The sequence below is a fragment of the Plectropomus leopardus genome, chromosome 6, assembly GCF_008729295.1.
Source record: "Plectropomus leopardus isolate mb chromosome 6, YSFRI_Pleo_2.0, whole genome shotgun sequence".
Lineage (NCBI taxonomy): Eukaryota > Metazoa > Chordata > Actinopteri > Perciformes > Serranidae > Plectropomus > Plectropomus leopardus.
In genome coordinates, this window is record NC_056468.1 from 26,438,859 (window position 1) to 26,465,411 (window position 26,553).

The 26,553-nt window shown below is 38.2% G+C and overlaps 2 protein-coding genes across 4 annotated transcripts; both read left to right on the forward strand.

Annotated features, from left to right (window-relative positions):
* Positions 1-279: 279 nt before the first annotated feature.
* Positions 280-17,964, forward strand: rassf2b (Ras association domain family member 2b). Of its 3 annotated transcripts, none has more exons than XM_042488429.1 (11): positions 280-468; positions 6,269-6,314; positions 9,441-9,514; positions 10,186-10,261; positions 11,016-11,167; positions 12,906-13,021; positions 13,602-13,738; positions 13,922-14,075; positions 14,211-14,332; positions 14,536-14,633; positions 15,275-17,964. In XM_042488429.1, exons 3-11 carry the CDS (start codon positions 9,462-9,464, stop codon positions 15,342-15,344), a joined length of 978 nt encoding a protein of 325 aa, XP_042344363.1. In that variant the 5' UTR covers positions 280-468; positions 6,269-6,314; positions 9,441-9,461; the 3' UTR covers positions 15,345-17,964. The 3 variants fall into 3 exon arrangements, with proteins under 3 accessions (XP_042344363.1, XP_042344362.1, XP_042344361.1); XM_042488428.1 differs by having other exon boundaries at positions 281-458; XM_042488427.1 differs by lacking the exon at positions 280-468 and having other exon boundaries at positions 6,117-6,314.
* A 174-nt stretch (positions 17,965-18,138) lies between these two features.
* sprn2 (shadow of prion protein 2) lies at positions 18,139-23,203 on the forward strand. The gene is made up of 2 exons (XM_042488827.1): positions 18,139-18,502; positions 22,017-23,203. Exon 2 carries the CDS (start codon positions 22,028-22,030, stop codon positions 22,547-22,549), a length of 522 nt encoding a protein of 173 aa, XP_042344761.1. The 5' UTR covers positions 18,139-18,502; positions 22,017-22,027; the 3' UTR covers positions 22,550-23,203.
* The last annotated feature ends 3,350 nt before the right edge of the window (positions 23,204-26,553 follow it).

Below are 26,553 nucleotides of genomic sequence, written 5' to 3' on the forward strand. Positions count from 1 at the left end.
GTTTCTAAAAAGAAATTGAGCCAATTTTTCCAGGTTTCAGGGTGTTAAAGTAAATTTGGGTTTCCCCTGGATAATTGTTTGTTTCCTCAGCGGACAGCTGTTCTGCGCATGCTCAGCCCTCCTATTGTTTTCGTGTTTTCATTCATCTCCGTGCACGCAGCGCGAACAAAGGGACGTCAGGGTCGCGCTCTGATTGGCTCCCGGCCCCCCCGACGCTGCTGTGCCGCGAGCTCCGCCACAGCAGATGGACCCCTCGCGCTCTCCTCCTCCTCTCCGCCGCCGCCGCCTGGATGCACGCGCCCCAGTGATTGTTTCCAACGGCAGGAGAGCGAGCGAGCTGACCGGGGAGGAGTTTACCGTTAACGGAGAGTTCAGCCGTTACAGCGGAGAAGAGGAGCGACAGGAGGAGGAAGGAGGTGGAAGAGGAGAACCGGAGAGCCTGCCGTCCACCGGGTCTGGTGAGCCGAGGTTTGATCTCCCAAAGTCGGCATGAATCAGACAGAAGCGCCGCTGTCGCTGAGTGATCGTGATGTTTGTGGGGTGATGTCGTGTAGTTTGATAGCGTGGTTGTTTGTACAAAAATAAGACTTAAAAATGTTTTGACAACATTTAATGCAAAAATTGCAAAGGTATTAATTTTATAAGAGCACAGGCGGCACATAAGTGGGTTAAAATCTGAATTTTAGGCGTGTGGTGTATTTAAATGGCACGCAGTGGTGATAGGCATGCTCCGTAGCACTTTACGTGATGGTTCACGCGAAATCTTGAGCAGAAAATGATCTAAATTCAGTATTTTTATCACATTTTCTCTTCAGCAGGGAGCGTGCATGCAGCTATGTGTTAGTAAAACAGGTTACATAACAATAGTTAAGATTCCTCTCGGCACACATGAGGCTGGCTAGGACAGACTGCCAAAAATGAATAGTGTTTTTGGCTTGTAATGCACACTCAGCTGCCAGCTCATCAAGCACACGTAGCAAAAAGTAATTCACTTTAACATTAGCAATAAATCCTACTTTCATGAATCTAGTGTTTTGTTTTTTGGTGTAACTGTTACAGAGATGTAGATTTAACTGTATGGTGGTTTCTGGTATTTTGTCCACCTGAATTGAGCTGGACAAAGTATCAAAACAATATAGATCACCAGCAGCCTCCAAAATTAACATAAAGTTTAATTAACTTTGTAAATCATAAACTGAACATGAATGGTAGGATTATTTGCAGGGCTGTTGTGAAAGGCTGCATCAGTTTTAAGTAGGTGGACCTGATAAAGTAGTAACTGAGTGTACTGTCAATCTTCAATAAAATATCCAGAGAAAGAGTCCATGGTGGCGTCATAAAGGGGATCAGTTCATCCCCAAAATTAAAAAACACATTTTTATTAATACCTGCAGTGCTATTTATCATACAAGATTGTTTTGGTGTGATTTGCTGACTGTTGGAGATATTGCCCAAAGAGGTGTATCTTATATATAATGTACTTAGATGGTACTCAGCCTGTGATGCTTAACCCTTTATAAGTATTTAAGTATTTAAACCTTTGAACCTTGAGCAAATTGGTGAAATTTTATTCAAAAACACTGGAAAGGCAATGAGCACCTTGGCAAGAAATGTCTTGCAAATGGCAAGAAATTAGTAGATTTACAAAATTATTTTGAAATTATCTATAATTATATGGAATTTTCATAATTATATATTTAAAACTATTTTGCAGAATAATTATAATTTTAAGCAGGGTTTTTTGAGGTAATCTCCTTGTTTGTTTTTGGTTTCTTTGGAGGGTTTTGTTGCCAATTTCTTGTACTTTTGACAAATTTCTACCTAATTTCTTGGTCATTCCTTCTTTAGTTGCTCATTGCCTTCTTCCCATGTTTTTGAAAGAAATAAGACCAAGTTGCCCAGGTTGCAAAGGCTTAAAGCACAAATGATTTGAAAAACTGTGTATCTTTCCAGAAATATTGACCCATTTATTCAAGATAACCAGATCCACAGACCTTGTTGTGAGCAATTTCATTTAGGAGCTTTTTTTCTACCAAACTACGCTCACCGACCGTATCACTGCGAAGGACGTGTGAAGCTGCTATTAGCTCACTGAGCTAGCTGACATTATAGCTCAGCCGAGGAGGACGCCATTGATGTTTAAATTTCACGGAAAGGTAAAAAGAAAATAATTCTTACATGAAACTACTCACAACATGGTCTGTGGATTATCTTAAGTAAGTAGGTCATGATTTCTGGAAAGCGACATTACTGTTTAGTTTTTCGAATGTAATGTCTCGACAGCTGCCATGTCCAACACTCTGTAACTCACACTAAGACAATCTAGACTGATGAGTAGCACACGTAAGACGAAAAATATGTATTTTGGATTTGGAGCTGAACTGTCCCTTTAAAATGTTTAGCTTTGTGCAACCAAAATGTCCAAAGATATTTACTTTACCATTTTAGAAGACTGCAAAAAACAGAAAGTATTCACGTTAAAAAGCTGAAATCAGGGCATTTTTTGGCCTGGAAAAATAACTGTAATGATTAATCAATCATCAAAGCAGTTGCAAATAGATTTTTTGTGGATTGACAAATCGTTGCAGCTCTGCAGTCAAAAATGGGCACAAATAGTTTCAGCTTGATCTGGAAAATCTGGCAGCCATATTTAGACTCTTGCAATGTTTTTTGACAACCCCAGAATGCCTGATATGAAGCAGGAGAGACGCACAGACGCACTATTTTTGGCTCGGTGTTGTGGGCTGGTTTCTGGAGCTCAGATGTTTTTGGTGTTGCTATGACAATGGTGACAATAGTGAAGCAGCGCTGTAGTAATGTGGAGGCTGGAGGGTTTGAAAGCGGACAGGAGGAGGTTTTGGGAGACATTCATCGTCCATTTCAGCCAAAGACTTTGTAAGAGGAGGGTTCAGAAGCAACGGGGCAAGAGGGCAGAAAACAAGCGTGCATGTGTGTCAATGAAAGAGAGAAGGAGAGAGTGGAGGGGGGAGAGAAGTCAGGAAGTTGTGGTCATGAGTTTTAATAGCATGGCGGATGGCTTCTAGTCTTTCACAAGGGAATCACAAAGAAGACGGAGGAGAAGCTGGATGGGAAAAACAGTCCGACAGTAAAGAGGAAAGAATTCCCTAATCATAAGAATTGGACTTTGGTCGAAATAACTGAGCAGATGAAGACGAATGAGAAATAAAGACACAGAGAAAGAGGAGAAGATGCAGGCGGAGGACTGGCTGATGTTGAGATGAGACACAGGGGGATTCAGGGAGTCAATGAGGTCTACTTTTGAACAGAGAAATGCTCCCTGATCTGAAACAGGACTGGGTCAGCTGTGGGTCAGTCTGGCTGCATTTATATGCTGCTGTTGGCTTTAAAACAAAAAGCAGAGACCGTGGCTTTCTGCAGTTTAAATGTCAACACAGATCATTTCCGCCGAGACGAGCTCCTCTGGTTATAAGCTATCCCTTTTGACTGACAGTTCTCTTTTAATGCTTATTTTAGTGCTTGTGAATCGTACTTTGTCTCCTTTTTTTTCTCCATCTGCAATTTTGTGTTTTGTACTGCTGACTGTCTTGGCCAGGTCTCCCTTGAAAAAGAGTTTCTTAATCTCCATGGGACCAACCTGGTTAAATAAGGGTTAAATAAATAAATAAAATCCCTGGTTTGGAACTGTTTTGGTTAAAGGTAATTAAAACAGTTTCACAGGCTGTAATCTTGAGGAGACGCTGACCACAGTGTACAAAAATCAAGGTAGTAGTTTGTTTTTGTTGCTTCATGAAAGCTACATAAATTATAGTATTTAAGTATGCTTTGCTTAATTTAGAGGAATATAGTTTCTGCCATGGTAGAGCTGAAATTTAAAAAAAAACATTTTAATTTCAATACTGCAACAATGTTTTGAATTAATATTTCCCATCTAAATTAGGTTTGTAACATGGCCTTTGACAAAAACATAAGTTATGTGGTCATGATTTCCAGATATGTAGAAAAAAACCTTCTGACTCGACGGGACTGTAGCTATGACTGAGGACAAGGGCTGCAAGTGAAGATTGTTTTCCTTGTTGATTTTTTTTGTTGTTATGTTGGATCCATAAAATGGCAGGAAATGATGAAAAATGTCGATCATTGTCTCCCAAAGGCCAAGATGATGTCCTCAAATGTCTTGTTTTGTCCACAACCTAAAATGATCCAGTTAACTATCATAGAGGAGTAAAGAAACCTAAACACATTCACATTCAAGAGGCTGGAATCAGATTTCTTTTTTGTTCTTTTTCTTAAAACATTACTCAAACCGATTAATTAATGATCATATTAGTTGACTTTTGACTAGTCGATTGATTGATCAATCATTGCAGCTTAATCGAGGACACTGAGGTTATATCTTTAGTATTCGTTCTGGGTACTTGAGGATTTTAACAGCCTGCGTTCTTTAAGTCAGACATGGTATTTTCTGAGCTAATTCCATTATTTTTAGATTTCAGACCATTATTTGAGTCATACAGACTGCCAGAATTAACAAAAGGATTCAGTTTGTTTTCACTGAACAACAACAGCATGTAACCTTTGGTGCTGGAGAGAAATACAGAAAATAAATAGAACTGGTAACTGAATGAATAATCTAAATATTTTCTGGTATTTTATTTTTGGTATTTGAGAAAGAGGGGTTTCATTTTAAGTAACTTTACTCTTGACCTATAAAATTCTAGTATTGGACATCGATACTTTGTGTTGGCATCAAACGTCAGATTCATACACTTGTTTTCTTGTTCTTTTATCAGATTGTTCTTGATCATATTTTACTCATTTCAGACTTTAGGGCTGGGAGATATGTATTAAATCAAATATCACAGTATTTTTGACCAAATACCTCAATACTTAATACAATACAAAACTATTTGTGCTTTTTACAAAATATTATCACAATGTTGTTTTTGATAAACAATTATCCTTAATGAAGATATTATGACTAAATGTGTAAAGCTAGAACAGTCTGGAAAGTTCAGAAAATGACATCACATTACTGTTATGCAGCCTTTAAACCAGGAAAAGATAACACATACAATAATACATTATCTAAAATCTAAGACAGTATTTAGTGTCATATCACAATAGTGACATAATATGTATACTGTACATAATGCCAAGCCCTTATAATAGACACAAACTCTCTAATCTCATATCAAGACATCAGTGTTTCACTGAAATATCTCCCAGCTCTGTCACATGGTTTGAGAAAACACTGAGATCTTGAGCTGAAGGAAACCATTAAAACCCCATTTTGATAAAATCAAAAACACACATTCATCCAGCCTGAGCTGGTATGACGCTCCAGCAGCAGCTGAAAAGGTCAGCTGTCTGATCTGATCTTTATTTCCTGACATCAGGCACTGATCAATTTTGTTATCGGATGTTCATTTAGTTGACTTAAAGTTCACGTGGGTCGTTTGACACACAATTACATCACTGTTTTGGTTTGACAGCCGGCCACATGTCTGTCTCCGTCCACCGGCGTCACCCGCTAATGAGTCTATGAGTACGGCCGCCCTTGACCACGACCGCAGTATTAAAGGCTAATGATTTCTATTGTGTGGCTGAACAGTTGAGCTTTTGAGCGCTTGACAGAGCTAATATAGGTGCTGAAATATTGATAGACCTTGGCATGTGGGCTGGGCTGATTAGTGTTTAATATTTAATTTGTCTACAATAAGGGAACACATTTATTTCAGGGATTGACAGGGTCGGGTTATTTGACAGCGCTGTGTGTTTAAAGCTGCTACATTACTCCGCTCGTCAGGTTTTCAGTGTCTTTGTTTACAGTGTTTGGATGTGTGAGAGTTAAGATCTGAGGAAACTTTATTGGTCTTACAGTTTCTATACACGTGTGTGTGTGTGTGTGTGTCTGTGTGTGTCTGTGTGTGTGTGTGTGTCTGTGTGTGTGTGTGTGTGTGTGTGTGTGTCTGTGTGTGTCTGTGTGTGAAGTCTTTGTTTGCGTATACATGATAATTCATCAGTGCTGCTTGAATTGAGGAAGTTTCGGGACGTATCAGGGCGAGTGTCAGTTTCCTGTGTCACTGACTGAGCAAAGGAGGAAGTGATTTAACGGAAGGGGAGCACTTCCTTTAAACACCCCCACCTCTTCCTTGTCTGTTTGCTGTCACACTCACGAGAAAAGACGTTTGAAGCCGACACCTGAGTGACAAATCTGCTAATACCTGAGGATTCATACAGTCTGTCTGCCTTATAAACACTTCGCTCTCTTTCCCCACATCTGCAGCTCCCTCGTTCTGGTGACTCAACAACATCACACAGTCTTCACCACGGTGAGATCTCTTTTAGTCTTGTCACTGATATTTATACCACATATATTTGGCAGGTGTTTCTCTCTGACTTTTAGTATTAATACTTTGTTTATATGTTACAGAGGAACTGAGTGTGTTGTAAGAGAGTCATGAGAGCTGCGCTTAAGCTGTAACAGCAGTAATGTAACTTTTAAAGATAAAAGCAGAGTGGATGTTAACTGTGTTGAATTACACAAGTTTCAAAAGTTTGCTTATATATTTTAATACCATCAGAAATTAAAAGGAAACCAATGATAGCCTTGAACTGTAGGAAATATACACAAACAAGACGTAAAAGTCATAAGACTTAAAGGTCTACTCTACACTCAACACTAACAAGCTCACAGCAACGATGCTAACATGCTTATGTTTAGTTTAGCTGCAACTAAGGATTATTTCCATTGTCAATTAATCAATTATTGTTGATTAATCTGTTGATTATTTTCTTGATTAACTGAATAGTTTTTTTTGTCTATGAAATATCAGAAAATGGTGCCAGATGCCTATTAGTGTTTCTCAAAGCCCAATATGATGTCCTGGTTTCATGCACAACCCAAATATATTCCATTTAATGTCATGTAGGAGTAAAGAAACCCGAAAATAATCACATTTAAGAAGCTGGTATCAGAGAATTTAGACTTGTTTTTTCTTAGAAATGAGTCAAACTAATTGATCAGTTATTAAAGTAGTTGGTGATTTATTAAAGATTTGATACCCAATCAGTTCATTGTTGCAGCTCTGGTGTTTTGCAGGTTATTTTTAGCAGGGTCCCTATTTCAGTTTAGCCTGCTTTCATGCTGTTTGCTACTTAGCACTGAGCTCAAAGTACAGCGGAGGCTGATGGAAATGTCAGTATGTCAGCAGATATTGATATTATTGGACACATTTAAGGTTTGACCTGATAATGGTTTTAGATTGTCAGATATCAGACTAAATTTAACACATTGACTCTCCATCTGATGTTGCATGCGCTCTTAGTGATTTCGGTGCAGAAGAGGGATTATTTTCCCTTTGCAGTCATCAGAGATGATGCATCTGCCTAAATCTAGAGTCATTTTAAGTCCACACTCATCCGTAGCCATGCCAAAATACTTCTTGTTTTGCTGGAGTTTAAGGAGTGAAGTTAAAAGTACAGCGGAGGCTGATGGAAATGTCAGTATGTCAGCAGATATTGATATTATTGGACACATTTAAGGTTTGACCTGATAATGGTTTTAGATTGTCGGTTGGGCGATATTTAGAAGACACGTCGATTTAAAACAGCCTTGATAGCAGCATCTATCTTGTCTATTGCAGTCGCCATTGTTGTTATTACTCCTCATTGGTTCCAGCGCTCAGCTTGACAACAGCTTTACAACAGCTTTACAATGGCGTCAGTCCAGCTCATGGTGCTGATTCACTAATCAAGTTCCCCCACAGTGCTCAGTAGTCATTTTTTATTTCAACCAAAAAATCTGCTATTAATGTGATGATACCAGATGAATCAGTGACCTCAGTGGAGTCGCTGTGTTTAAAGGTCTGGACCCAGGCAAAGTGCGAGAGGAAAAGTCAGGGGATTACTGATTAGAGGAACCATGAATTTCATATTTTATGTTATATTAATACTATTAATCTTTATTCCAAGTGCTTTTGTTGCTGTGCTGACCAGATCTGTTGTCCATTTCATTTTAGTATGCAGTTGACCTTCTGTTTACATGTGACTAACAAAGTAAAACTGAACTGAAACTGACCCGAATGTCTCAACAAAATGTGTCAATACGTCCAGTAACTGTTGAGACATTAGACCGGGTAAGTGAAACCTTTTAGGAAAAATAATTAGGATTCATCTTCTCGACACTAAGATTATCTGCAAACAATCACACAACATGAATGTTTGTACCAGAGTTCATGGTAATCCATTTGATGAATTATAAGATATTTCAGTCTGGACCAAAGTGATGGACAGATATGGCATTTCTATCCATACAGTGTTGGTAAAAAATCTAAAACTGCAAAGCCTACATTCAAAAATGTGAGTTATTTGTAGTTTAGGAGCTAAACTTGCAAACATAACCTTTAAAAAACTCTTTGTGTGTGAAAGCAGGAAACAAAGCAAAAAGGAAAAAAGGTTTTCAGGTCTCTCCGTAAATATTTATATATATATATATATATGTCTATTTTTTTAAACAAAATGTTTATTCAAAGTTGAATAATACATTGATATTTTAAGAAAATAGAAAGAATAAGAAAAAAAAGAACTAGTCACAGTTTGGCAAACAGACATACAAATTATAAATCGTGGCAATATGTGCTTCCACATAGGAGTTTCAAGAAAATAAATTGGTACAATAACATAAAAATAAAAATACACGAAACCAGTTCAGCACCTTATCACTTTTTTATCACTTCAACCTAAAATACGTAATTACAGGAGCCCATTAAATCAATTCTTTCATTTTTGTAACAGAAAGACTGGACATACTGTGTGTATAGACACAGATATGACAGATAAATGCGTATGATAGCTTACTCACAAATGAATGTTTGAGCAGCTGAAATGATTAGGCTGCACGGGGGCACATGTGTCTTCCACCTGTTCGTCTCCTTCCGGAGGCTTCTGTCCTGCATCCTCTGCTGATACACAAAGACAAATACACACAAACGGCAAAGGGGGAAGGAAATCTCTACGGGCCGATGGCTGAGTGCCATTTCAAACAGCTGCATGTGCGCAGAGACACAAAGACATGAGGGGAGAATGAAAGGGTGACAGCAAAGAAAAGATATATTGTAGGCAAGAGGAGGAGGGAGAGTGGAGAGCAGCTGTCTCACTCCATCACACACCGAATGTTTCGTCCAGTGTTGGTTTAACCGTAAACTACGAGTTGATCTGTCTCTTGAAGGAAATACATTGACAGGAAACTAGATATGATCTGCTGTTGTTGTTGTACTGTGTGAAGCTTTACCTCCTCCTCCTCCTCCTCCTCCTCCTCCTCCTCCTCCTCCTCCTCCTCCTGCGATCACTCTCCTCCTCTCCAGGCTTGTTGTGTCTTACTGCTGGTCATGAGGAGTCATGAGACTGAATCAGATAAATGAAAATATTAACTCTCTATGTTGCTTCTTTGTCCTCAGCTCCTCTCATGCTGACTGAGAATGGATGATATACAGGACGGGGTTCAGATTGGAGAGAACAAGTTCATCAGGAAGTAAGTATTAAACACCTCCCTGTCTCTCTCTCACACACACACACACACACACACACACACACACACACACACACACACACCTGCATTTGCCTGACCATTTTCCAATTACACATACATTTATTGATAGATTAAGTATCTAGTATGTAAAAGCTTTACTTGCAGAGATAGTTCAGATAATGGATGCATGATATCAGATTTTTGCCAGTATGTTGATTTATAACAACTAATTTGGGCAACAACCACCTAATTTTAGTGTTCATCAAGTCTTTCCCTGTAGTAGAAATAACATCATGTTATGCATAATTATTATGCATTGTGACAGCCCACCTGCAGATGGAGACGTAAATACAATGCTTTTTAATATACGTAATATTCATTTATTGTGCACAATAAGAAAAATACTTCAACTTACGGTTGGTGTTTTGTACATGTTCAAATACAGTATATATATCGGTTTGTGATATCGCCAGAATGAATTAAGATTCAAATGCTGGACAGCTGGAAATCAATGCAACCACTTCTGACGCTTTGTAAAAATGTGTTGTGACGTATACATGATAAATATACAGTACATAGTGTATATCAACAGTGGTTGGCTAAAAAAATGAAATCAGCAGTATGCTTCTTTAAAAAGCTTTTCTTACTCAGTGATTCAACATCTCTGTCTCCAGGGCAACTGTCCTCTCACATCTGAAGACTTACAACCTTTACTATGAAGGACAAAATCTACAGCTCCGACACAGAGAGGTGGGTTTTTACAGCTCAGTGTGTGTATGTGTTTACTTCTATTTTAATGTTTTTCTTCCTTTTTAGCAGAAGCTGAATCTCTCCACTGTCTGTCTGTCTGTCTGTCTGTCTGTCTGTCTGTCTGTCTGTCTGTCTGTCTGTCTGTCTGACTGTCCCCTGTCTGTCTGTCTGTCTGTCTGTCTGTCTGTCTGTCTGACTGACTGTCTGTCTGTCTGTCTGTCTGTCTGTCTGTCTGTCTGTCTGTCTGTCTGTCTGTCTGTCTGTCTGTCTGTCTGTCTGTCTGTCCCCTGTCTGTCTGTCTGTCTGTCTGTCTGTCTGTCTGTCTGTCTGTCTGTCTGTCTGTCTGTCTGTCTGTCTGTCTGTCTGTCTGTCTGTCTGTCTGTCTGTCTGTCTGTCTGTCTGTCTGTCTGTCTGTCTGACTGTCTGTCCCTGTCCCCCTGTCTGTCTGTCTGTCTGTCTGTCTGTCTGTCTGTCTGACTGTCCCCTGTCTGTCTGTGTCTGTCTGTCTGTCTGTCTGACTGTCTGTCTGTCTGTCTGTCTGTCTGTCTGACTGTCCCCCTGTCTGTCGCCCTTTTCTGTCAGTCATTTGTAATTTAATATACTCTCTCCATTATACTCTGTATCCCAAAGGGGTAATAAGGGTCCATTGTATGTGTTTATACATGTGCGTGTGTGCGTGCGTGCATGCGTGTGTGCATGTGTGTGTGCGCGTGTGTGTGTGCGTGCATTGACCAAAGCTGCTCTCTCCTAACAGGAAGAGGGGGAGCTGATCATCGAGGGCTTGCTCAATATCTTTTGGGGTCTGCGCCGACCAATCAGGCTTCAGATGCAGGATGACCACGAGCGAATCAGACCGCCCCCCTCCTCTACATCCTGGCACTCAGGCTGCAATCTGGACAGTCAAGGGTAAGAGGTCTACACAGATCCAGTTACACCTCTGCTGACCGGAAATTGTGATACACAGCGGGGGGGGGGTATAGATTATGTCTAGTTTGTCTGGTGAAAAACTGAAGTTAAGTCAAGTAATTGATTTCCACAGTTTGATAAATCCTTTCGGCAGAGGAAAGGGACCCTTCTAGCCCACATGTCTGGCACAGTTTTGGATTTTGCTCCAAGCTACCAAAGATGAATTTGTATCAATAGGCTTGAAGCCCCATTTTCAGCTCTGTAATCCCATTCATCAGAAGAAGCTATTCTTGTTCCAGGGATAACAAAGCTCACGGGCATGCAGCTGATGTTAAGGACAAAATACAGCCCTGTCTACACATACACAGATACTTTTACAAACAAATATTTCTCTCCTCTGTTTTTATGAAAAATTCTGTCCATACAACCTTTGTTTTACAAAACATCAACCGCTGAGGTGGACCAAATAACACTGTGTGCAGCAGAGCTTCTGTTTATCTGCGAAGTGCTGCAGAAATACTTTGTTTAAGTGTAAAGTAATCATTACATCAAGCAGAGACAACAAAACTGAATTGAGGAGATGACGTCATTGTTTCCAAATGCTCCGCTTTGCACATCCACAAGGATATAACGTAACTTGATTTTTGAAAAAATTTGCAGCCTACGCTGAGTTCACACTGGGCACGTTAATCGTGTAGCCGGCCATCAGCAGGTGCCTGTGTGTGCTCGTCTGTCTGTTTGTGTCCACTCGTCTCTGTTTAGATACAACTGACAAATATGTGGAAGTGTGTTAGCTTCCGTGTCGGTACTTCAACGTGCCAACAGACATCTACTGTAGATAATCGTGAGCCTGCAGTGGAGCTTGGAGCTGCGGTGTGTCCAGTGTGAACAGTTTCATCTCTTAACACAGGTGCCAAAAAGAAGCGTGCAGCGCTTTGTGGAAAACCACTGTGCTTTGCTGCACTTCTGCATCCAGTGTGAACATGCTGTTAAGAAGCATTTAAATATCATTTGCATGTGGAGAAGAAGCCAAAACGTAGTAGAAAGCAATTAAAGCAACAGAAATATCTGTATACATGTAGACAGAGCCTGATTTACAGAAAATAGACAAAATAACTTAAGCCCTTTTACTTTTAGTAACAACATCAACTTTAACACCACAGCTGCTGTAAAGTTGCTTTTTAGGTGGGAGGATGCCAGTCAGCAGCAACATACGAGATCTGGTTTTAGGTTCTGGTTCTGATAATGCAAGTTTTATAAAGTTACATACAGACAACTTATCAGACAAGGCCAAATACTCCACACACACACTGCCGGTATATCAGTCCAAAAATATAGCAAAGTTACTTTAAATACGAAAGGAAATACTGTTACACAACACAAACTACACCAACAAAGAGGAACAGCTATCACAAGCTGAAACTAATCAGATGGGATGTGACGTGCGCACAGTGTGTGGTTTATTAGTGGTTAATGAAATGCTGCTGCTTGGCAGGAAATCTAATAATAACAACCAACTTTGTATCAGTGTTTGCTGTGGTGATGTTGTTACTCCAAAGTTAAAGTCTTACAGTGTTTACATTCTGACTTACTGCACTATTCTGTACTCTAACTCCCCTAACTTAAATGTTAAATGTTTTTATCTATATTCAATGTAATTATATGTAAAATAAAAAATAGTTTGTATCCTAACAGTTTTTTTCTGTGTTGTACTCTCTTGTTTTTTTGTTTTTTGAAGTTCCCCAAACAGCACAGATGGTCAACAGACGACAGCACAGAGCCCGCCCACAGTGGAAGTGACGCCGCCCGACAGCAAACCAGAGAACAACGGTGTGAAGGAGGAACAGACAGAAGGTGAGTGGTTTTACTGGTAATATAGTGAATATCAGTCATCAGGATCCAGTGAGCAACAGTATACATTAACCTTCCCAAAACAACAAAATTATTAAATAATACTTTTCTCTTTTTTTTATTTGTGTTGACTCATCAGTTCTAGAGACAAAAAAAGAAACATTGCATTAGGTCTTTAAGATCAAACGAACTTAGCTTTAAAAAAAACTCCATGGACCAAATCTCTAATTAACCCTCAGCAGCTTTATATAAACCCTCCATCACTGCTGGTGGAAACCTCTCATCTCCAGCATGGCAACTTTGCATGAGGAGGGAATTAAAGCTTTATTTTTAGTTTTAATAGAGTTGTTTAGAGGTTTTTCAGGCTTTAAAAGAGGGTGCATATGACAATGGTAATGTATACAGAAATACTTTTTTTATTTCCAGTTGTGTACAGGTGACGTTTACTGTCACCTGTGGTAATACTTTTATTGGAGTAAAAGATTTGAGTTCTTCTGCCACTGCTTCATTAAATAATAAAACGTGTCTTTTCATGTTAAAAACCCTGAAAAATAACTGATAATCATGATTGTTGATCGGACAGAGGACAGCTCTGCTCAGCTCCTCAGGACAAAGAGCGACGCCGGCGTCTTAAGACGGGGTCAGCGACGGTCGCCAAGCGACCAGAGGAAGATTCGACGCAATCGCTTCTCCATCAACGGACACTTTTACAACCATAAGGTGATGCAAATGGCTCCCTAGAAAGTCTGAAAAATTGATAAAAAAATTATGTGCACTTAATGTTTTACTTTTGCTGGATTTGTTAGTGATTCTGGCTGCAAATCTGTACGCAAATACGCACACACCATTATAAAAAAGGTACAGAGGAAACTAAATGAATGTTTTGATGTTTTTTTTCCTCAGACAGCAGTGTTTACTCCTGCCTTGGGCTCAGTGACTAATGTTCGGATCAACAGCTGCATGACGACACCTCAGGTGCTCCGTGTTCTCCTCAACAAGTTTAAAATTGAAAACAGCCCGGATGATTTTGCGCTCTACCTTGTCCATGCAAGCGGAGGTGAGTTTGAATTATTCAGTTTCTTTCTTGTTTATCAAGAGAAGTAATTCTTAATCACAGAGGCATTTGTACTGAATCTATTATTTGTTATCTCGTTCGTTAACTGACACCTTTGCTGATGTTCTGATGTTTCAGAGCGAGTGAAACTGAAGCGAAGTGACTATCCTCTGCTGCTGAGAGTGATGCAGGGCCCATGTGAGCAGGTCTGCAAGGTTTTCCTCATGGAGGAAGATCTGGGAGAAGAAGTCACATATGATGTAAATCACCATATTCATTATAACTTCTTTAAAGTGGACAAATGATTTGACACAGAGATACAGAGATATGAACATGTCATACTCATTTATTGTGACAGCATTTAGCCAAAAAATCCTCTCCCATGTGTATCCCGTATCCATTCCTGCTACGATTATCTCTCTTATTTGTGCTTTTTCGTTGTATTTCTCCTCCCTTCCACCAGGTGGCGCAGTATATCAAGTTCGAAATGCCCGTCCTGCAGAGTTTCATCACCAAACTGAAGGAGGAGGAGGACAGAGAGGTGCAGAAACTCAGGAAAAGGTACAAAAAAGTACTGAATATAATCGACAGACATCTCACAGTCATGAAATGCCTCAATAAGTTATGAAACTATAAAAACACTTTTTGTTTTTAGGTTTAAAAAATCTTTGCATATACATTGTTTTGGCTATTTAAAAACAGTTTAAAGTTTAAAACATGTCTGAGGTTACATGAAATATATTCCTTGTATTCCTAATTCATGTTTACATAATTCACATTTCAAACTGGATGACATCTATATGAGCTTTGGTTTTATATCCCAAATAAAGGGGCGTGGCCTTGGCGTTTTGTGAAATATTAATATGCGCTGGTCTGATCTATTGGCTGTGCAGCTAGTTGGTGGCAGGACAGTTTACCTCAGCTTATGCCTGTTTAAAGACGTATGGCTAAAACACAGCCCTATTTTAAAATACTTACATAAAGTCATTGAAACTAAGTCAAATATTATGTAAAAGTTTGAAAAGTTCATCGATCATGAAATGTGTGGAAACCCTAAACCAACTTCTTTTGTCTTTCTTCTGTTTTTTGGCCTATAATGGCCACAGTCGTCAAAAAGCTCATCAGCTGAGTGCAATCAATAACAAATGTATCTTCTCACACACATTCGGTCTTTCTCTGTATTTGTCTGCTTGTTCTGGCAGGTATACGTACCTGCGGTGTGTAATAGAGAAGCAGCTCAGATGTCTTCCAGAAGGAGCGACGTGTATGTGATCCGCTCATCAAATGTCAAAAGCACCACATCGCCCGCCCTGCTGTGACCGAGAGAGCGACCGCGAATCAGCTGACAGCACCCTAATGTACGTGTTTCAGCGATTATCCTGCTCCGCCTGAATCCCTGCCTCTGCATGGAGTCTTTAGTCAAATCATCCAATCAATCAACCTACAGACCAAACTTAAAACATGCGATGTTGTGTGCATGTGAAGTGGAAACATTCAGCAATAGTCTTCAGACACAATCACTTTTTGTCTTCACCATCACAAACAGTCCATACTGAAAGACATTCCTCTACTCATGAGTAGTTTTAACATTTTTGCAGTGTAGTGTTTTGCAGAATGAGCCTAAAATGAGACGTCCTGTCTTGTGTTTACCCGTCAGATTACAAGCTGATACCCAAAATCGATTTAAAGCACAAACATCAAAGAATATGGTCTTAATAAAGTGCCTGCTGAAAGGTTTCTCCAAGCACAAAGACACAAACTTTGATCATATGATTTTCTGTAGAACAATTTTGAAAATTCACCTAGAAAGTACATCAGACCACAGAGTTTCTGTTGGTGTGAAACCGACCAAACCCCCGAGAAAACAGTCATTCCCCCAAAAGCTGCGTGCCTTTGATCCTCAATGTTTAAGAATTTCTTAAATTCTAATTTGAAGGAAAATAATTGACCATTTTTATTTTATCTCAGAAGTTCACTGCGGGATTATTGACGGTGGTGTGAACAGATAATCTGTTTATGCTGTGACCATCGGTCTGTTGGTGGTCCGGTGGAGACAGCTGTCTGTTGTTTTGCAGCAGGCGTTCAAACTGAATGTTCAAGACATTTTATGATTGAAGTTAAAGGACTAGTTTGATGTTGTGGGAAACTTTTTTAGCAGAGTCAGATGTTTGTATAATTTTCAGTCGACGGCTGTTGAGTTAAACAGAGACAAAGAAAACAGCGAGCTCGGCTGTGTCCGAAGGTAACAAGCTGCACCTCTACTGCTCACTTTGAACTATGTGATATCAAATTTGTTTTAATTTGTACAACAAACAACGTCAATATTATAAGTCATGGTTTTAAAGGAGTTGAAATGATGATTTTTTTTTCTTGGTCGGGACATATTTGAGCACATAGCCCCTGTAAAAGCTCAGAGACACCAAACAGACATCAGATCTAGCAGTAACAAAGGCCGGCTTTTGTCTTGCCTCTTCGGCTAAAAAGTTGCACTTAAACACGACGCAAAGACTACAGCCAACAGCCGACTAGCACATATGTTCTGCTCTGTGTGAGTGGAAATAACTCACGTCAGCAGGCCGCGGTCGTCTGTGTTCATCATTACCGACATGAAAGACAAGAAGACTGACGGGACAGATTCAAGACAAGTTAGCACGTTAAAGACACAGCCATATGTTGAAAGAACAATTATATTTACTGCGCGTTAGTAAACAATAGCACAAACAAACTCATTCTGCTTAAATGCTCGATGGCTAAAACAAAATCTTAAATGACTCGATTGTTTTGATCTCTCTGATCCCTCTTGGCTGAGTCAGAGGCATTTACTCGCTGACAGGCTTTGCTGCCACGCGGCACGCAGTGTTGGCCGAAAGAAAGCTGTTAAGGGCGAACTAGTGACAACAGTGCAGGACACACTGCAAAAATCAGGGCAGCAGATGCTCACATCTTACACTGACTAATGTCCAACTATGAGCTTGGTGCGTCGCGGCGCTAGCAATTTGTCATTATTACACTTTGATTTTTGTCAGACTAAACAAACAATCAATAATGTAATTAATAAGCTTTAAAAATATCTGTAGGCAGATTTTGTTACCTTTGGAAACAGTCAGGGAAGCTGTTTCCTGTTCTTGCCTTTGAATTGAGCTCAGCTAACCGGCTGGTTGTTGTAGCTTCACGGAGAGTGCTGCCAACCTTTTTATAAAACTGCAAGAAATCCAAGAAGATTCTTTCCCAAAACTGTTCCTTAAAAAGAAAAGACTCCTGAAACATTACTTTTAGGTTTTCTTTTGGGTGTATTGTCCTCATTTGCTTTCCTGCCTTATGTTAGATGACGAGAGGATGTCCTGTTGAGATTCTAAAGTTAAATATTTGACAGATGAACAGTTTTCAACATAATCCTTCATAAGAAGATTCCCAGATGGACATTTGGACTGACTGCAAACATGAGAGAATATTCACGGATGGACTTTTTTTTTTTTTTTTACATCCAACCAAGAGCGACCCGCGTGGATCCCACAAGACTGTGAATAATGTCCATCATCTTTGTCGGAAGAACGCTGTAGATGTATGAATGATCATTTTAAAGTAGCACAGTTAGCCTCCACATGTACAGCGCTTTGCTTCTGTCTGCCCGTCCGTTCAATATCTCTGACACCGCTGTGGAAAACCTCGCCGTACAAAGTTTCATCCGGAGTGTGTGTGTGTGTGTGTGTGTGTGTGTGTGTGTGTGTGTGTGTGTGTGTGTGTGTGTGTGTGTGTGAGACTCTGAGAGTGTGCATGTTATATTTTTAGTGACTCTTAAGACTTGCCTGCTTTTGTATTGTGTCTTTTACAAAATAATGATCTTTGAGATGTTAAGAACCGAGCCACTACTTGGATAATGTAGTTTTTTTTTCGTACAATGATTGTTATTTAATAAAAAAAAAAGTTATCTCAAAAAAGATGAATATACATGTACATATATATATATATATATATATATATATATATATATATATATATATATATATATATATATATAATCTCCTTCAGTGTGGTTCAGGTCAGTGGGTAAAAAAAGTCCCACATGTTACGTAATAATGTTTAAATCTGGTAACAGAGGAGCTATAACATAAGTCGAAGCTTCGGGAGAGTTCGTTAAGTGCTCTGGTTAAATAATTGTGACAAAATTAGACACACAAATGCACACCCACACACACACACACAGGTATTTATGTGTGATGTCAGTGTTGCAGCAGCTTACTGCAGCCAATGAGCAGGTGTGAGACGCAGTGAGCCACTCCACCTGATAGAGATTGTCTGGAGGATAACAGGCCGGCCCCGAAACATACTTCTTACTGTCAGAGGAGTCTGAGCTGCAAACAAACGCTGCGTGTTTTTCACTGTCAGGAGAGGAACGTCATCTGTTTCCACCGAAAACAGCAACTCAACAGGTGAGACTTTTTTTATTCTTATTGCTTCTTATTTAATATAATCTGGTGTGAAGATTTTACTGTCGACTTCAGCAGGTTTGAAAAATGTTTTCAGTGCTGAGTACATTTACTCAATGACAACAGTAAAGCACAATTTTGTCATACATTGTCATACATACTACATCTCAACAGGAAATATTGCACTTCTAAAAAGATGTATTTCTTTTAATTGACAAAATGAACATGTACTAAACATCAGATAACAGCACATGTAGAAAAACCCTGAATGATATCAGTGTGTATTTAGAGCATAATTGCAGATGTGAACGCTGGATGTTGAAAAGACGACACTGCACTGCTTTAAATGTTGAATACCAGTAATGTATGAATGATGTGGAAGATTTTAAGCTTTTGGTAGCTAATGTTACACTATACTGCTGGCTTTAATGTGTAAGATTAAGGTAAAGTAAGAGGAAATGTACAACACATAAGGCAAAGGACAAAAGCACAGCAGAAAAACAACATAATTTAGAGCTTAAATGTCAAAGAACAAACAACAAAAACAGACAAATAAACAGACAAAAAAATTAAAACATTTTAAAAAAGATAAACAGCTTTTTTGTTTTCTAATACTCAATACCTCAATTCCAGGAGCAAAGAAAAAAAAAGGAAGTAACTATCCCCCCTTTCCTCCCCTATTTTGTGAATGAATTTCTTTTGCAGTTTTAGCTGTTTTCTGCTGCACAAACTAGAGTCAATATCTAGAAACCACATAATGATAATGATGGTAATAATAATAATAATAATCTTTTTTTTATAAAGCGCTTTTCAAAACAAAGTTACAAAGTGCTTTATGTGGTAGGCAAATAAACAAAGTTGATTGAGAAATACAAAAAAAAAAGACAACAATACCTAATGACAATATAAGATAATAACAATAATAATAATCAGATAAGACAAATAAAAAAATAAGCAGTTTGCTAAAATCAATAAAAGGCTTTTTAAAACAGATTAAGTGATTTAAAATGTGACAATGATTCGCCGATAAACACATCAGAGTGCTCCAGATTCATAATGAAATGTTTTTATCTTCTTTGAGAGTCAGTGCTCCTCTAATCTGAGAGTCACTGGATTATTCTCAAACTAAGTGACCCGGTTTAATTATAGCTCAACTCATCTTTTAAGAGGACACAGATTAGACCTCGTACTGTTTGTTGACGGCAGAGGAAATGATGTCCTGCTGTGGAAGAAGAATCCAAACTATTTACTTAAGAACCACACTCTAAAAAAAAATCCACCACAAATTAAAGTCCTGCATTAAAAATTAATTTGCATTAAAATCTACTCTGAGTATAAAAAGTCAATGCATTCATGGTGATGCAGAATAGCTGCTGTCAGTTACACTGTTACAGTATTGGACTCTTATTATTGATGTATTAATATGTCCGTGGCTCTTTGGTGTCAGAGCAGGTCAAAATGGAGCCAACTGAAGTGCTTCATATACTTTTGAGTACTTTGAAATAATGAAAGGCATATTTTACACGTTTACATATTTGTACCGCTGGCTGAAAAGTAGCTTGAGGATATATCTGTTAAATTAATGTAGTGTTTTTAAGAATAAAGTCGCATGAAATGAAACCACTCAAGTTAAGTACCAGTACCTCAAAATTATACTTAAATACAGTACTTTATTTTGGTACAGTCACTTTGATGTAAAGCATAGAATATTAGAAAAGAAGAAATAAGTTGTAAGTAGGGAGTATATAAAAATATAAAAAATAAAATGTGTGCAATATGCTACATGTAACATATTTTAAAATATAAATATTATAAAATATAATGAAATAGTGGAATATGTATTATTTATTGAATGTAAAAAATATTTTAAAAATATGTCCCTTATACTGCAATGCAATGTTTTAACTCATATGTAAAGTATAATAATAATAATATGTAAATATAAAATATGTGTATGATGCCACAATGTATATACACAATATAAACAAGTGGGAATAAGAATATATAAAATATACAACATATGGTAAATATACAGGAACGGGAAGAATATTCCACGGTTGAATAATTGGACCAATTATGGTACAGTTAAGACAGTGCTATTAATATGTTATATTTTTAAAGGATATTTATAATTTATAGGCCTACTTATACTGTAAATTGTAAGTGTCTTGTATTGTATACATATGGCTGCCAGAGTTATGCATAAATGTTTTTTCTTAAGTAGTCTAAGGTATTGTGATACACAAAATATTAATTTATTTAATGCTGACAAACAGCCGTCATTTGGTGCCCTGATCATTAACGCAGCAGGTCTTGTTCACAGATCCAGATTAAATTTCTTTCAGTAGATCTTAAAGGGCGTTAGAGATTATGGAAGCTATCTGATCCCAGGTCAGCTGCAGCGTTAACTGGTGTCGCAGTGACGCTGCTTGTGTAAGATGTGTTTTCTCAAAGCTGGATTAAGAGACATGATCTGTCTGCTCCTAATTTATCAGCCACGTAAAAATAACAGGCAGCAGGACTTTAGCTGACATGAGAACATCTCATCAGTCTGTTAAACCAGGTACACTCACTCAAGATTTTATGCAACACTTAAAAAGAAAAATAGAAAAATAGCTCCAACTCAACCACATATAACATTTCAAATGCTGCATATTATTATATAATATTATATACATAATATTATATTGTATTGTATTATATTATATTAAAATAATAATGTTGCACTCTTAAATTGCAATTTTGCATAAATAATACTTTTACGTTTGATTCCTTAAATATAATTTTCTAACAATACTTTTTTTTCTTTTGAAATTTTGAACGCCAGGACTTAGTAGTTTACTTACTAGTAAAGTTAAATAATATTTAAAAAGTTTACAAGGACAAATGTCTGGAGTCACTGTGTATTAATGTTGACGTACACAATAGTTGTTATTTATCTTCACCATTTTGTGGTGATTTATTATTATTATCATTATTATTGTTATTATTATTTGCTTTTATTTATTAAAAATAAATAAACAAATTAAAATATCAATTGTAATAGTATTGTTGCAATAAAAAATCTGAAATGTTAGGTAGTATTTAAAAGGTTAAATGTCTACAGAATGGCCTTTATAAGCATCTTTATGTGTATTTTTATGTATATTTCTGTATTTGTTTTTATTTTTTAAATAACCATTTTACAGTTGTTATTGTTTTCTACCTTCTGCATCTATTTTAATGCTGCTTGTATCTTGTAATTCTCTTCATTTACAAACTGTGGGAGACTCTCAGTGCTTAAGCATGAAAAGTGCTTATTACTCATAACATACAGCACTGATGTACTTTAGTATTGCTACATTTATTAAAGCGCTTTTGTTACTTTTATTAAAATAAAAGATATAAATACTTCCTCCATCACTGCCAAGATCTGAACAGCCCAGAACCAGCTGAGGATGTTGGTGCATAAAACTTAAACAAATAAAAAAGTAGCAAATTCTTTCCTCCTAATATCTTTATGTATCTTATTTTACAGGATCAGAAATCATGTCTGGCCTGCAGAAGCTCCCCCTCACAGCCTTCCTCTGCCTGCTGCTCCTCGCCACACTTCTGCCCAGCTCTGAGGCCCGGCGTGGCGGTGGTGGCCGCGGTTTTGGAGGTGGTGGTTTTGGCCGAGGTGGAGGTTACAGCCGCGGCGGGGGCTACAGACCGGCCCAGAGCAGCGGCCCCAGTGCGGGGAAAGTAGCCGGGGCAGCTGCAGCGGGTGCCATAGGCGGAGCAATGCTAGGGTCTGCCCTGAGCCGCCCTGGGTACGGTGGAGGATATGGAGGCTATGGTGGAGGCTATGGAGGGTACGGAGGAGGGTACGGAGGATATGGAGGGGGCTACGGCTACCCACGATTTGGAGGTGGAGGTGGCTTTGGCCCCAGGTCCGGCTACGAGCCAGAGGGCTCTGGAGATATGGAGTACTACACCGGAGCATCCAGCGGTCCCATCTACAACAGCATCATCGTGGTCATCGGCTCCCTGATGTCCCTGCTAATGGGCCACCTGGTGGCAGTCATGTAGAGCTGGAGGCCGAGCCGCCATCCCAAAAACCACACATGGGACCAAACAAACCCTGAATAAAAACAGAAAGCGGTACTATCTCCGGTTTAAAGTCTAATATGATCCTTGAATACTGAAAAGCTGCTGCCAATTTGTTTACACTTCAGTGACCCTCCATGAGGACAGGAGGAGGAATTTGACCCCTTTGACCTCTACAGCACCTCAGTGTGACGTACTTCAATCTGCACATCTTCTGATGAACAAACCACTTCCTGTAGAAATATGTCAGAGATAGTTTGACTAAAATGTTTTCCTCGCTCCCATTTCTCCCATTTAAAGTCTTTTTTTTATACATTTTAAGATTGTTTTTGATCAAGTATGATTTCTCCTTACAGAATCTGTGAAGATTCATTAGGAGTAGACTGGACGTAGGTGACGTCTACCTCAACAAGTCATGTGAGGACCAAAGTTTAAGAGCAGCTACTTCATAAGATAATGCCATTTCCTAGTATACTTCATTTTCAGTTCAATATTTTAGACAGTTTTTTCAATCTGTTTCATATTCTGTTTGCTGTGCATATTTAAGTGAGTATTAAAATGTTTACGCCTGTAAATGTACTATACTTTACCTAATCAAGCACGTTTTATGCCATTTTGTAGACTTTTATGTTTAAAAAAAACCAACATTTGCTTTCATGTTTAATATTGTTATATTAATAAAAAAAGAATCTAGAACAAACATTTGTGTTGAGTTTTATTGTTTACAGAAATGAGAGACCGTGACGCGTTGATTGATGGATCGCATTTCAGGAAAACTGTTGTTGTCAATATAAATATAAATAAAATATATATAAATAAATAAAGATATGTATGTTGAGTACTGAGTTTATTGACTGCACATTTTCTTTAAAAAGGGGTAGGACGTCACTTCTTCCTACTCCTTTTAAGATACGAAATAGTGATGTTGTTTACGTTTTTTTTCCCTGGGTATTCTTTATTTGTTTGTTTTCTTATATTTTTTAAAATCCTCAATTTTATTTATTTATTTATTTTTGGAAGTTTGAAATAAAATCAGGTGGTGTCAGACTGTGTCCGCACCTGCTTACAGTTAGTGAACAATACAAAAAAATTTACAACAAAGCCATAAAATTAATGATCAAGTCATTATGGGGGATGATTAGCATTATAGTACACTGGCCTAATTTTTTTTGTTTTAGAAAAAGGGTGAAATTGCCTTAAAGCTCCATGTGTAGGGTTTCCGGGGGGTGTATTGGCACTAGTATACAAATATAATATCATAAATATGTTCTCTTTAGTGTATATTCACCTGAGAATAAGAACTGTTGTGATTTTGTTACCTAACATGAGCAATTTATATCTTCATAGGGAGCGAGTCCGTGTTTATGGAGATCTCAGATGAGTGCTGTGGGGGAACATGCCCATAAATAACCATTAAATATGGCACACTGCCATATTTCTACACCATTTTTTTAAGTACAGAGTTAAAGGAACCAAAGAGCAAATAGAAAAATGGCTGAGAAAACACTGAATTTGTCCAATAAAAAAAATCCTCTTAAAAAGAAATAAAGTAAAAATTAAAAACCATAATACAGACAGAGAATCGTCAGCGTTTATCTATTATGCACAGAAAATACCTGACTCAAAATTCATGCAGATCTCTCGTTTTACCCAAACTTCCTGCAGTCATTGTGTTCATTTTTGGGTTAATTGTGCAGTGTTTCAGTTGTTCTGTTCTGTTATTGTTTTCCATGAAATATGTTACTTTGTCAGGACACGTCAGTAAATCAATAATAGAAAACAGGTTTCGGAGGAAAAATGTGGGGAAACTGCTCATCGTAAAATCTGTTTGACCATCCAACAGTGTTTTGGGGCAGTTTGTGTTTAATAAATCAAGCTTCACAAGCTTTACAATCTCAGACCTGAAACACAAGGAAGAGCTGGCACGGCCCTCAGGTACACAAAGTTCTTCCTGGAGATGTGGGTTTTTTTTTGTTTTTTCAGGAAACTGCTTTGTTCAGTGTTTTGGTTTTAATTCCAGACTCCGTTTGTTTTGGAGAGGAGGAGACTTCTGCAGATAATTTAGCTCAGGATAAAAACCTTGTGAAAAATGAACACTGAAGGAAGAGAAGTTTCTGCTGGTTACAACCTGCACTCCTCACTACTAGATGCCACTAAATCCCCCGAAATCTTACACACGTTTTTTTCATTAATCAGTGGTTTGAGGCACCGCCTGGCTGGCAGCTGAGTGACGAATCAAACACACCTGTGATGATGCAGCAGCTGCATTTTGGCTCTACAGGTGATTTCTGTGTTCACTGAGGAACTCTTACTTTCAGTGAGGACTGTGAGGAAATGTCTGTTTGTGACTGTTTATCTCTGATGTGACTGCAGAGCCTCGTTCTGCACTGGGACAGAGAGGCTGAGTGGACTGGTTACACTGGGACAGAGAGTGGACTGGTTACACTGGTGCAGAGAGTGGACTCACTACGTTTTTAGAATAAACGATTAGAGAAGTTTAACCTGGAGCCGACTGAGGAGGATTTCATGCCACAAGACAAATACTCAGGTGAGTACAAACACACCCACTGAACTGCAATGAGTCAACAAAGACTGTGTTACCCAAATCAAACACACACACACACAGAGTGTTTGTGACCAGTGTTTGTGTCTGTACAGGGGACACACACACACACACATACACACACTGCCTGCTCTCTCTGCTGTATGTGTGTTTCTGGCTGCAGTCAATATTGTTTACACATCTGTGCTGTTCGGCTTTGGTGATTTTTTTAAATTTTTATTCTTCTGCAGATTCGATAAGTAGTGCCAGATTAATTGATTTTTCATAACTTATTAACCCTTTTGAAACCTGAGTTTGATTTCCTTCAATAACATGGGAAAAAGGCAATGAGCTAACAAGGAAGAAATATCTCAAAAAGTAACAAAAAATATTAGAAAAATACAAGAAATATACTTAGAAAAAATAAAAATGTAATGTAATGTAATACTAATTCTGTAAAATATTTTTAAATATATAATTAAGATAATTCTAAATAGTTTTTCAGATAATTTTCTCTAAAAAATGTTTTTGTAATCTACTAATTTCTACCAGTTTGTCAAACACTTCTTGAAAAGTAGCATTTCCTATGTTTTTAAAAGGAAACAAGCCAACTGGCTCTGGGTTCAAAGGTTCAAAATACTTAAAAAGAAAAAAATATATAAAAAAAAAAATACTGAACACAGCACATGAAACGTTAGTTACATCTCGGTTTTAAAAGGGTTAATTATTGTTGCACCAGCCATGGTGTCCAGTTGTTATTTATTGTCAGATCTTTTTGTTAAACTGTTTGAATTTGTCTTTTGTTCTGGTTATTTTTGGTTAAACTGAGATGGGTGGTTGTATAATGAATTAATTGCTGTATGCACCGGCTGCATAGTGTTTCTATAGAAACTGAATTTGTTGTTTGTTTGGACATTAGAGTTTGGTGGCGTGATGCTGCTGTTGTTTTCTTTTTGTCGTAAAAAGGTGATCTTTAATTTTTCAGCAGTATTGTAATAATCACACGTATATAGCCTGTCAATACATCATGCAGTTTACTCAAATGACATTTTAACTGGTTTATTTTTTTTCCAAATACATTTTCTATACAAGCAGTTTTATTCAAATAAAATGCACTGGTTGGTTCAGTATATTCTCGTACTTTACCATCCGGACTAGAAGACACAGCTGTAAACTATATGACCCTCTTGGAGCAGGCAACATGCAGCAGGAAAACTTGAGTCCAGTAATTAAATTTCCTTCAACACCTTCACTGTGTTATAAAATACAGGCTTTCAGTTCCATTAAGCCTGTTATTTAATCAACATATGGAAACCCTCGGGGGGGCTGCGGCGCTGCATGACTCAGCCTGTGGCAGACGTGTATCGCTTTCTCTGCTCTGTGAGATCACAGCTGATCAGATCACACCAGAGCTCATGTTTGCTTTTCTCTGTGCAGAACTGGT

Excerpts from the sequence above, each read along its gene's own strand:
- rassf2b (XM_042488429.1), top strand. The coding sequence starts at position 9,462 with ATGGATGATATACAGGACGGGGTTCAGATTGGAGAGAACAAGTTCATC. Across the intron at positions 11,168-12,905 it reads TGCAATCTGGACAGTCAAGG|TTCCCCAAACAGCACAGATG; the intron begins GTAAGAGGTCTA and ends TGTTTTTTGAAG. Across the intron at positions 14,634-15,274 it reads GTGCAGAAACTCAGGAAAAG|GTATACGTACCTGCGGTGTG; the intron begins GTACAAAAAAGT and ends TTGTTCTGGCAG.
- sprn2 (XM_042488827.1), top strand. The coding sequence starts at position 22,028 with ATGTCTGGCCTGCAGAAGCTCCCCCTCACAGCCTTCCTCTGCCTGCTG.